The sequence below is a fragment of the Staurois parvus genome, unplaced genomic scaffold (assembly GCF_062004578.1).
Source record: "Staurois parvus isolate SC_StPar_1 unplaced genomic scaffold, SC_StPar_1.0 ptg000913l, whole genome shotgun sequence".
Taxonomy (NCBI): Eukaryota; Metazoa; Chordata; class Amphibia; order Anura; family Ranidae; genus Staurois; species Staurois parvus.
Genome location: NW_028318709.1, coordinates 320820 through 333462, shown reverse-complemented (window position 1 = coordinate 333462; position 12643 = coordinate 320820). Strand labels below are relative to the sequence as shown.

General features: G+C 44.8%; 1 protein-coding gene across 1 annotated transcript; it reads left to right on the top strand.

Annotated features, from left to right (window-relative positions):
• The first annotated feature begins 4950 nt into the window (after window positions 1-4950).
• On the top strand, window positions 4951-6134 carry LOC149442088 (olfactory receptor 2AT4-like). The gene has a single exon (XM_089656511.1). The coding sequence runs from the start codon at window positions 4964-4966 to the stop codon at window positions 5915-5917; it is 954 nt and encodes a 317-aa protein (XP_089512637.1). The 5' UTR covers window positions 4951-4963; the 3' UTR covers window positions 5918-6134.
• Window positions 6135-12643: the final 6509 nt, after the last annotated feature.

Genomic DNA, 12643 nt, shown 5'->3' with positions numbered 1-12643 from the left:
GGGCCTATCGACACTGTCTGCTGGGAGATTTGTTGTCGCTAAGAGGGGTCTGTTGTTGCTGGGGTGGATTTAATGTTGCAGGGGAGTGGGAGGTATTTTATTTAAGAGGGTCTGCTGTTACTGGGGTGGATTTTTTGTTGCTGGGGGGTGGGGGTATTTTATTTCAGAGGGTCTGTTGTTGCTATGTAGATCTATTGTTGCTGGGGGATATATTGTACCTGGATGCAGGGAATCTAATTTATTGCCTGTCTTGTTATCAGTAACAAATTATACAAATTAATTAGCTAGACAAAATGATACTAGTACAGGGAGGTGGGGAGGGGGTGGAGCCAAGGGATGGTGCTCCAGCAAGTTGGGAGCCAATCAGGATACATTTTAGCTAGCTTGTAGGGGGTTAGATACCATCGGTGAAGAGTTTTCTGGAAAGGTTCCCAATGGTTGGAGCAGTGTGAGGCTGCGCAGGTGAGAGCAAACGCCTTGTGCCTCATGGAGGTAGAGAATGTTCCACCCAGCTCTGATTCCCACCTACGTATTTCTGCTCTCTGAAAAGCCGAACGGCTATTATTCACGAGGGAGTGGAATAATGAGATTCCTTTCTTGGGGTATCTGATGCTAGTATAGATCTGGTGAACGGGTTGGGGAGCGTTACATCCAATGGAAGTTTAGAGGGTTGAAGCGATATTTTCACGTAAAAGAACCCAAGCTGTTTGAAGGTGACCAAAGGGCTTGAGGGTTTAATTCGAGCAGAGCTTGTGTAAGTATTGCGTGCTTGGGGCATGCCAATGGTCACTATACCTGACCGGAGGCTGAGGTGATGAGAGGATTCCCCTTATAGCTGAGTTCAAACCACCCCTGAAGATGGTGACAAAGGGTGCTGTGCCCAATAAGCGTGGGTTGCCAGGGATAGGGTTGCCTGGTGGTTCCAGAAGAGAAGACACCCAAGAGCAGAGAAGTTAGACAAGGCAGATGATTCTTTGGCGGATCTTGAGAGCTGGGCAGATGATTCTCTGGAGGACTAGTGGATATTGAGATCTGAGCAGATGATTCTCTGGAGGACTGGGGGATCTTGAGAGCTGGGCAGATGATTCTCTGGAGGATTGGTGGGTCTTGAGAGCTGGGCAGATGATTCTCTGGAGGATTGGCGGATCTTGAGAGCTGGGCAGATGATTCTCTGGAGGACTAGTGGATATTGAGAGCTGGGCAGATGATTCTCTGGAGGACTGGAGGATCTTGAGAGCTGGGCAGATGATTCTCTAGAGGACTGGAGGATCTTGAGAGCTGGGCAGATGATTCTCTGGAGGACTAGTGGATATTGAGAGCTGGGCAGATGATTCTCTGGAGGACTGGAGGATCTTGAGAGCTGGGCAGATGATTCTCTGGAGGACTGGAGGATCTTGAGAGCTGGGAAGATAATTCTCTGGAGGACTGGTGGATCTTGAGAGCTGGGCAGATGATTCTCTGGAGGACTGGTGGATCTTGAGAGCTGGGCAGATGATTCTCTGGAGGACTGGTGGATCTTGAGAGCTAGGCAGATGATTCTCTGGAGGATTGGCGGATCTTGAGAGCTGGGCAGAGCTGGAAGTGAAGTCAGCAGCCAAAGCCAGGGGTCAAACATAGGATATCAATCAGGAAAAAAGGAAAGAGCAGATCTGTGTCGGGGGCAGAGCCAGGGGAGAAGCAGGAACAGGTCAGGGGCAAGCCGGGTCGGTAACAGGTAATCAAGCACAGGAACACAAAGGCTGATGATAATCCAGCAATTGAGGAAAGTCCTAATAAAGGCCACTGGGCGCCACCAACTATTGTGCTTTCCACACGCCTATTGGCATGCGCACATTTTTGGGCATTGGCATATTTGCCAGGAATTCTCCAAGTTCTTTCCTGACACCAATGTTGGATATTCAGGTCCAAGACAGATTGCTGTAGAAATTCTATAGGTAAGGAGATTGTACGTGTTGGAAACGGGGTATGAGGGCTTGCAAAATGTTCAAGTCAGGCCTTAAGTGAAGCTTTGATTGAAGGCTCGTCTACATGGTGGTGATGGTCAAAACCTTTTTTTTTTTTTCATTTAGGATAGAATTAAAACCCTTGTTGGTCTTTTTTTTGCTGTCTGTATCCCTTTGGAAAGATTTCTTATCATTTTTGCTGTCCTGTAGATACAACAGGAAGTAGAAGGAAATCTCTACAGGTGTCCCCATCGGAAGATTTCCCCTTTCTGGTGACAATTTTGGATTTCCAATCACTTTCCAATGTGCAGTGGATGATTCTTCCCCGATGGGACACGGAAAGTACTAGTAACCTGACAGTGGGACAGTCTAACCAAAAACTACAAAAGGGTTTGAAATTACAGCAGATACACTGTAGAAAGATGATGGCCGTCCTATGAAAATTATTTTTTATAAATAAAATGCCATCATTAATGAGTGGGTTCCATATTGGCGATGTCAACAAATTTATGTCCAAGTTCACATCGGCAAATATTTTTTTTTAAAACCATAATGCGTTGCAGGGTTGTTATTTTTGGGGGTTTCATTTATTATTTATATATTGTTTTTATATTGTTTATATAAATTTTATTTTTTGAGGTTGAAATGCTTGTATTTTAAGCAGCATAAATAAATAAATAAATAAATAAAAACAATAATTCAGCTTTTGTTTTAAGGAGTGGTAGTTTGGAGGTTTACATTTCTTTTTAGGTTTTTTTTTTTTATGCTGATAAAATAAACATTAGGGGTCATTATTTTCTGGCACCATGGGTCATTATTATTTTTTGGTGGGTAAATGATCACTCACACGTGCAAAGAGGTCTCTAGCATAAAACTCCTGGTATTTTCCAATGCCCAGGAGCCGCAGGTGGCACGTACCGCCGGCCATATAACTGCAGCACTATACGTGTGTGTACTCAGGTAAAAGCTGATGCTCTTTTGCAGCATTGTATCTGGGGGCCCCCTTTTTTTTAAGGAGCTTGCCAATTCTGATAAGTCCCTCACATCCACTGGGACAGGATTGTTGATGTTGTCCCCATCAAAAAGAGGAGATGTTGATATTGTCCCCATCAACATGAGGAAGGTGCCTTGCCAAGGGGTGGACAGGAGGAACAGCTGCCCTAGGCACAGTGGCGGGAGTGTCTCCTTGCCACACACACCTGATAATTAGTTGGGAACCAGTGGGCCAGGGTTGTGGATGTTGATGTTGTCCCCATCAAAAAGAGGAGATGTTGATGTTGTCCCAATCAAAAAGAGGAGATATTGATGTTATCCCCATCAAAAAGAGGAGATGTTGATGTTGTCCCCGTCAAAAAGAGGAGATGTTGATGTTGTCCCCATCAAAAAGAGGAGATGTTGATGTTGTCCCCGTCAAAAAGAGGAGATGTTGATGTTGTCCCCGTCAAAAAGAGGAGATGTTGATGTTGTCCCCATCAAAAAGAGGAGATGCTGATGTTGTCCCCATCAACATGAGGAAGGTGCCTTGACAGGGGGTGGGCAGGAGGGACAGCTGCCCTAGGCACAGTGGCGGGGGTGTCTCCTTGCCACACACACCTGATAATTAGTTGGGAACCAGTGGGCTAGGGTTGTGGATGTTGATGTTGTCCCCATCAACATGAGGAAGGTGCCTTGCCAGGGGGTGGGCAGGAGGGACAGCTGCCCTAGGCACAGTGGCAGGGGTGTCTCCTTGTCACACACCTGATAATTAGTTGGGAACCAGTGGGCCACAGCTTGATGCTTCACGAGCAAGCAATTGGCCACGCATGTGCACACTCCATGCCAGCACTGGCGGCAGAGTGGCACACCCATTCAATGTCATGCATTAGCAGTGGGGGAGGGGGGCACAGTTCCACATCCTTGCCCTGGGCCCTGGATGAATCTGTCCAGATACTGCTAGCGAACAGATTCGCTATAAGTAAAGGTGTTATGTATTAATAATGGATTATTAAAACACACAATAAAGTAGCTAATGGGAGCTAGGTAGGTTTTGAGCTAGAGGCCTGGGCATGAGTCAGCCAGGTCATCTTTAGGTCAGGGCTCAGAGATCCCTGAAACCTCCCCCTGATCTAGAGATTTGGAGAAGTCTCTAAAACTCAGTGGGTTGGGGTGAGAAGGGGCTGGTTTGCACACTTAAGGGACTTTGGCTAATCCTCAAGCAAGAGGCTTGGAATGGGGCCAGGGCACCCTTTAAGTGTGCCTGTACAGCAGCAGGAGAGTTTGGGTGGAAGATGGAGTGAAAGGCTGAGATGCAGGAGCCTGGGAGGAGGCCCAATGGGAAGGGGCCTACCTACAAGCTGGGATCTGGAAAGAGGATCACTAAACCTCACTGGCCCCCCAAGAGGGAGGACCACCTGTAGAGCCACGGAAGGAGACAGCCCAGCAAAGGGCCTAAAGGCAGCCACCAACCCAACAAGCCTGCAGGAGAGGAATAGTGAGTAATCCTACAGCCCCTGGACCCAAAAAAGGGGAGAGGGCATTTGGGTAGGAAAACTGACTAGCCCCCATCTGGGACTGTTGAGTTAAAGTGACAGATTCTGGGTCTCCTTGTCCAGGAATTCCCTCAGGCAGCTGGATGAGAAGAGGATTCAACTGGGGTCTGGGGTGGTACATCAGGAGAGGCTGGAGAGCTCTCCAAGAAGAGATCTGCTATGCTATACTGCTTGTACATAGTTGCTAGGCTGTTGTCCTTAGTTACAGTTCCCTTGGGCATCCCATCCACCCCTTACCCATCCAAGTTCCAAACCCCTTAGTAAAAGTAAACAAGCACAAGGACTGTTTACTGTCTCCAGGATGCAAGTCTGAGTAAAACTGTTTGTTGCCTGGCTGTGCGGGACTATAGGGGGACCCAGAGCTCAGCAACTCCTAAAGGGGTAGCACTGCACCCATTTTTCAACATATTTATGTAAAAAGTTTCCATTAAAAATTGCATATTCTAAAGGCAGGCCGACTTTTTGTTGATTTCAGATCTGAATGGAAAACCCATGGCAGCTCTTAACCGGTCGGATGTCCTGGAGTTCATCCTCATTGGTTTCCCGGGTCTTCCAGAAAAGTTCTACTCTCTAGTCTCCGTATCGTTCTTTCTAGTATATAACATTTCCCTCTTCACCAATTTACTTGTGCTGGTGTTACTTTCAGTAAAGCAGCATCTCCACCAGCCCATGTATGTCATCATTGGAAACTTGTCCATTTCTGACCTACTTTTGGACACAATGACCTTACCAAAAATCATCGCCAAGTATGGGTTTGGAGACAGCTCCTTGTCCTACACTGCGTGCTTCATACAAATGTTTTTTATCCAGTACCTGGGAACTCTTGACTCCTTCATTGTGATGGTGATGGCCTTTGACCGATATATTGCCATTTGTAAACCTCTCCGATACCATTCTATTATCAACAACAGATTGGTGGCCATTAACTGCCTTGGCTTCTGGATCTTTGCAGCAGTCATTGGCTTGTCTGTCATAGCACCGGGTCTATTGCTCCCTTTCCATGGCACCAAGAGAATCAAGAGCTGCTTCTGCTCTTTCAATGCAGTGGCTGTTTTATCATCTGAAGATTCGGCTTCGTCCAGAAGTACGAGGTTTTTTGTTGCCATGATATCGCATCTGTGTCCATTGTCCTTCATCATCTACTCCTACATCATAATCATCCAGAAGATCTGCTCATCAAGCCGAACGGAGAACTGGAGGAAGGCCTTCTACACATGTACCACTCATTGGTTGCTGATTGGGTTGTATTTCATCCCTCGACTGGCGGTGTACGTTTACAACCAGGTACAACTCATCCCCAACGAAGATCTCAATGTCTTTCTGATTTGTCTGTACACGTTCGCTCCACATTTCACCAGCCCCATCATATTCTGTCTGAGGACCCAGGAAATAAAGAGAACTCTTGGCAAAATATTCAAATGGGACATTCATAATAATAAATATTAAAAAGAAATATAGAATGGTTTCTGGTCGGTTTTATTTTATGAAAGTTCACAAAAATAGTTTTCAGTGGCTATAAAGCAATGAACGGGACATTGACCTGCGCATGAACGCTGACGTGTTTTCCTGAATGGGAACATTACAGTGCAGGAGCGGACTGACAGCTCATAGGGCCCCTGGGCAATAGGGGATCATGGGGCCCCTGTGTCCTTGCCCAAACTCAAAAAAGCCTATGAAAAAGGTACCAGGGGCATCTCATGGGGCCCCCTACTGACCCCGGGCCCACGGGCAGTGCCCAAGTTTCCAAATGGTCAGTCTGCCCCTGTTACAGTGTTGTTGTGCTACACTGTAATGCATGACCATTGGCAAGCTGTGTTGCAGTTCCAATCCTTTGACATTCCTCTCCTACGCATAACAATCACTTAGAAGACCGCTTAGAACCTCAAAACATGATGTATTTTTTAAATAGAGGCCCTAGAGCAGGGTTTCTCAACCAGGGTTCCATGGAACCCTAGGGTTCCTCCAGAGGTTGCTAGGGGTTCCTTGAGCCATGAGCAATATCCACCTCCCAGACAAGTTCCCGCTGACACCATTGATATTTTTAGCTATCTATAAGGGGGTAATTCTTCCCACTGACCACAAGTGTAAGGAACATTCTTCTCAATGACCACAAGTGTGAGGAACATTCTTCTCAATGACCACAAGTGTAAGGAACATTCTTCTCAATGACCACAAGTGTAAGGAACATTCTTCTCAATGACCACAAGTGTAAGGAACATTCTTCCCAATGACCACAAGTGTAAGGAACATTCTTCCCACTGACCACAAGTGTGAGGAACATTCTTCTCAATAGCCACAAGTGTGAGGAACATTCTTCTCAATGACCACAAGTGTGAGGAACATTCTTCTCAATGACCACAAGTGTGAGGAACATTCTTCTCAATGACCACAAGTGTAAGGAACATTCTTCCCACTGACCACAAGTGTAAGGAACATTCTTCCCACTGACCACAAGTGTGAGGAACATTCTTCTCAATGACCACAAGTGTAAGGAACATTCTTCTCAATGACCACAAGTGTGAGGAACATTCTTCCCACTGACCACAAGTGTAAGGAACATTCTTCCCACTGACCACAAGTGTGAGGAACATTCTTCTCAATGACCACAAGTGTAAGGAACATTCTTCTCAATGACCACAAGTGTGAGGAACATTCTTCTCAATGACCACAAGTGTAAGGAACATTCTTCTCAATGACCACAAGTGTAAGGAACATTCTTCCCACTGAGCACAAGTGTGAGGAACACTCTTCTCAATGACCACAAGTGTGAGGAACATTCTTCTCAATGACCACAAGTGTGAGGAATATTCTTCTCAATGACCACAAGTGTGAGGAACATTCTTCTCAATGACCACAAGTGTGAGGAACATTCTTCTCAATGACCACAAGTGTAAGGAACATTCTTCCCACTGACCACAAGTGTGAGGAACATTCTTCCCACTGACCACAAGTGTAAGGAACATTCTTCCCACTGACCACAAGTGTAAGGAACATTCTTCCCACTGACCACAAGTGTAAGGAACATTCTTACAACTGACCACAAGTGTGAGGAACATTCTTCTCAATGACCACAAGTGTAAGGAACATTCTTCTCAATGACCACAAGTGTGAGGAACATTCTTCCCACTGACCACAAGTGTGAGGAACATTCTTCCCACTGACTACAAGTGTAAGGAACATTCTTCCCACTGACCACAAGTGTGAGGAACATTCTTCTCAATGACCACAAGTGTAAGGAACATTCTTCTCAATGACCACAAGTGTAAGGAACATTCTTCCCACTGAGCACAAGTGTGAGGAACATTCTTCTCAATGACCACAAGTGTGAGGAACATTCTTCTCAATGACCACAAGTGTGAGGAACATTCTTCTCAATGACCACAAGTGTAAGGAACATTCTTCCCACTGACCACAAGTGTGAGGAACATTCTTCCCACTGACCACAAGTGTAAGGAACATTCTTCCAACTGACCACAAGTGTGAGGAACATTCTTCTCAATGACCACAAGTGTAAGGAACATTCTTCTCAATGACCACAAGTGTGAGGAACATTCTTCCCACTGACCACAAGTGTGAGGAACATTCTTCCCACTGACTACAAGTGTAAGGAACATTCTTCCCACTGACCACAAGTGTGAGGAACATTCTTCTCAATGACCACAAGTGTAAGGAACATTCTTCTCAATGACCACAAGTGTAAGTAACATTCTTCTCAATGACCACAAGTGTAAGGAACATTCTTCTCAATGACCACAAGTGTAAGGAACATTCTTCTCAATGACCACAAGTGTAAGGAACATTCTTCTCAATGACCACAAGTGTAAGGAACATTCTTCTCAGTGACCACAAGTGTAAGGAACATTCTTCTCAATGACCACAAGTGTGAGGAACATTCTTCCCACTGACCACAAGTGTAAGGAACATTCTTCCCACTGACCACAAGTGTAAGGAACATTCTTCCCACTGACCACAAGTGTAAGGAACATTCTTCTCAATGACCACAAGTGTAAGGAACATTCTTCTCAATGACCACATGTGTAAAGAACATTCGTCCCAATGACCACAAGTGTAAGGAACATTCTTCTCAATGACCACCACACGAATGTATCATGAGCTGTGGATGCAGTCATTTTTAGCCGGGGTTCCCTGAGACCAAAAGGTATTTTCAAGGGTTCCTCTGTGTTGAAAAGGTTGAGAAAGGCTGCCCTAGAGAATAAAATGGTGGGTGTTGCCAACTTTAGGTCATGCAACATTTGCGTAGCCTGTTTTCAAAGGCAAATTTTTTTGGGAGAAAAAAATGTTTTAATGACTCTGAAACACAATATAATACCCAATTTGTTTGGCACGATATAAAAGATATTACACCAAGTAAATAGATACCAGATATGTCGCACTTTAAAGTGACGTACGCCCGTGGAACGGCACCAAATTATGGAACGCTTTCAAAACCTTTACAGTCACCTATTTAAAGTTACACAGCAGGTCTGCTGCTAGAATCATTGCTCTCGCTCTGACGTTCGTAGTGATACCTCACATGTGTTGTGTGGTCACCGTTTACATAGGTACGCAGGGCCGACGCATGCATTCGCCTTTGCCCGTGAGGACGGGGGGGGGGATGGGGGCGCTTAAATCATTTTTTTTTTATTATTTCATTTATTTTCTTTTTTAACACCGTGCCTTTAAATGTTTTTAAATCAACTTTATTGCTATCACAAGGGATGAACAACATCCCTAGTGATAGCATGGGCAGTGACAGGTCCTCTTTACAGAGAGGTTGTGGCTCTTTTAGACCCCAGGGCTCTTCTCTGGCCTTCAATGCAGATGATCGGTCTGATTGGCTGCTTCACTGACCAGTAACAGGCCAGTAATGAAAGAACTGAAACCGGAAGTGATGAAATCCTCCTTGCAGCATCACAGAAGAGGGGCTGGAATTTTACATTCTTGCTACTCTTCTCAGTGAATGCAACCGAGGTGGTAGGATGTGCGTTAATGTGAGCTTTACCAAACCGTATATTCCAAGCATTGCTGCATTGCCATGTATTTTAAATAACGCTCTAAGGCAACAAATTGCTTTACGATACAATTTTGGTGGCACATTCAATTTTTGGGATATTTTGGTTCATTGCCATCCCCATTGTTTTCAAAACATTTCTGCATAGAGAGGCCCAAAAGCCAATGAGTATCTTCTAGGGTCATAAATTATACATACCATTTCCTGACTTCCTAAAGCATTTTTTGGAGGTTCTGAAGGGCCTGAAACACTCCAAAATGATCCCATTATTGAAAGAAGACACCCCAAGTGTCAGGAATGGACTCAGCACTGGTGGTGGGACTCATCTGCCGTGTGGGCTGCAGTACCAGAGCTGACCAGCGGGTGCTCTCAGCAGCCAGAAGCTCACACGTGCAATCAGCCAAACCTGGGGCTGATTGCAGAAAGGTGTATTTAAGGCATGACCAGGCCTGTGATCTGGGCCTTGGTGTATGTTTTCCCATGAGCCTCTGTACCTGGTATCTTGTGTTCCTGCTTCGTTGCTGACCCGGCTTGATCCTGACCTCTGCTGATCGTCTCCTGTTGAACCCCTGGCTTGCCTGACCATCCTTCTGCCTGATCCCCTGTACCGCGCTGCCCGTGAGTTACTGAACCTGGCTTGTGACCTTGACCATTCTCTGCCTGCTCCTTTGGTACCTTGCTGCCTGCACATTGCTGACTTGGCCCGTCTGACCACGCTAACTACTCTGCCATCCATCCATCCTGCACGGATCCAGCCGTACCTGCACATACCTCTGGCGGATCCCTCGACCACTAGCAGGTGTACTCAGGGGCCGCGACCTGGTTCCTGTCTGCTCCAAGTCCATCCCCACCATCAGGGGCCCTGGTGAATAAGCAGACTGGGACTTAGACTCCGCGCCCTGGGGAATCCTGTCCTGGGGACCACTAGAGGTACCACCAAACGGTCATTACAGAACCCTACGGCCGGCCTGACCGTTCCACCTCTCCAGCCCTGACTACGCCTGTATTCCTGCACCTCCTAAGATTAGTGGAAGGTTGGTTTGCTCACTGTGCGTTTATATATATATATATCGGGGTGGCTAATAATAAACTGTATTATACTGTACTTGAGACCTGCGTTTCCCTGTGTCAGTCCGCACCTTTCTGGTCATTCCTAGATTCCTGACAGGTATTTGGTAGCATAGGGAGACTTTTGAAGAACTCTTTATTTGCACCAATTTTTTAGAGAATGAAAAAAGGAAATTATTTTTTTTTTTTTTTAAAGTTTAAAAGTTGTCATTTCAATAAGATATTTCTCGCACACATTTCTGCATAAAGAGGCCAAAAATCCATTGAGTACCGTCTAATTTCTAAGGGCCATAAATGACACCTTCCTGACTGCCTAAAAGCAATTTTTTTGAGGTTCTAAAGTGCCAAAGCAGTACAAACACCCCCAGAAATGATCCCATTATGGAAAGAAGATGCCCAATGTATTTGGTAAGAGGTATGGGGAGACTTTTTAAGGTCTAATTTTTTGCCCTAATTTTTTAGAAAATTAAGTAAATGAAATTTGATTTTATTTATCCCAAAATTGTCATTTCAATAAGACATTTCTCACACCCAGTATGAACATACTTACAATTACACCCCCATAATACATTCTCCTCCTCCTCTTGAGTAATGTGGTAAAACATAGGTGAGGATTTTCTTCTCCACAAAAAAGGCCCAAAATTCAATATGCACCTTCTAGAGTTCTAAGGGGCATACTGTACATTACACATCTAATTTTCTCACTGGCTAAAGCATTTTTCGGGGGCCTTGAAGTGCCAGAAGTACAAACTCCCCAAAAGTGACCCCATTTGGAAAAGTAGAAACCCCATGGTATTTGGTAGGAGGCACAGCGAGTCTTTTGAAGATTCCATTTCTTCAATTTTTACCAATTTTTCAAAATATGAAGAATGTAAACACGATTTTATTTTTTTCCCACATGGCTGTCATGTTAATAAGATATTTCTCACTCACAGTATGGACATATTTACACCCCAAAACACACTATTCTCCTCCTCTTGAGTACGGGGGCACCACATGATAAGGATTTTTCCTGTATAGAAAGGCCCAAAACCCAATGAGCACCTTCAGGATTGCTAAGGGGCATAAATTAAACATCTCATTTCCTGACTGCCTAATCTATTGTTTGGAGGTCCTGAAGTGCCAAGACAGTACAAAAACTCTAAAAATGACCCAATTTGTGAAAGCAGAAACCACAAGGGATTTGGTAAGAGTCTTTTGAAGACCTAATTCCTTGCCCCGATTTTTCACAATATGAAGAATGTAAATTAAATTAATTTTTTTTCCACAAGGTTGTCATTTCAATAAGATATTTCTCACGAGCAGTATGGACATGCTTACACCCCAAAACACATTCTGCTGCTCCTCTTCAATATGAGGGGACCACATGGCTGAAGCTTTGTATTCTGCATAAAAAGGCCCAAAATCCAATGAGCACCTTCAGGATTTCTAAGGGATATTTCTCAAATATAGTATAGACATACTTACACCCCAAAACACATTTGGCTCCTCCTTTTGAGTATGAGGATACCACATGGGTGAGACTTTTTTTCCTGTTTCAAACATTTTTATTAAGTTTACAACTGGAAAGAAATGGTACACAATGGTTTGAAGACATACATTGCAGAACATTCAGCATAGAGGTAGCAAGTAGCAACGCCTGACACAGGAAGTGCTGACAATATGGTCTTAATACATAATCCAAAGGACAAACAAGAATGATTGAGCAGATACAACTACAGGCTGGGCTCCGGTCTCCATTGCAGAGCTGAAACCGGCCACTCGAATCCCAGGCATAAAGAGCATCCATCTTGGTTAGAACTGCCTTTGGATCCATGAGACAGCTTCTTCCTCTAAACAAGAAGGTATTACTTGCAGTGAACAAATAACTAGTCTAAACTAGTGTCTAGACAGCGGTGACCATCTTACATGAAAAATAAAAAGAATGTGGAAAGCAGGAGGTGGGAAGAGGAAAAGGAAAGAAATGAAGAGAATGAGAGAGCAAGAATGTGTCCGCCCAGGGCTCCATCACCTTCTCACCTCTAATCGCCTCGAGGTGCCTGGTATCTGTAAATAAGAAAGCCAAGGCTTCCAAACCCTATCAAATATGGTTT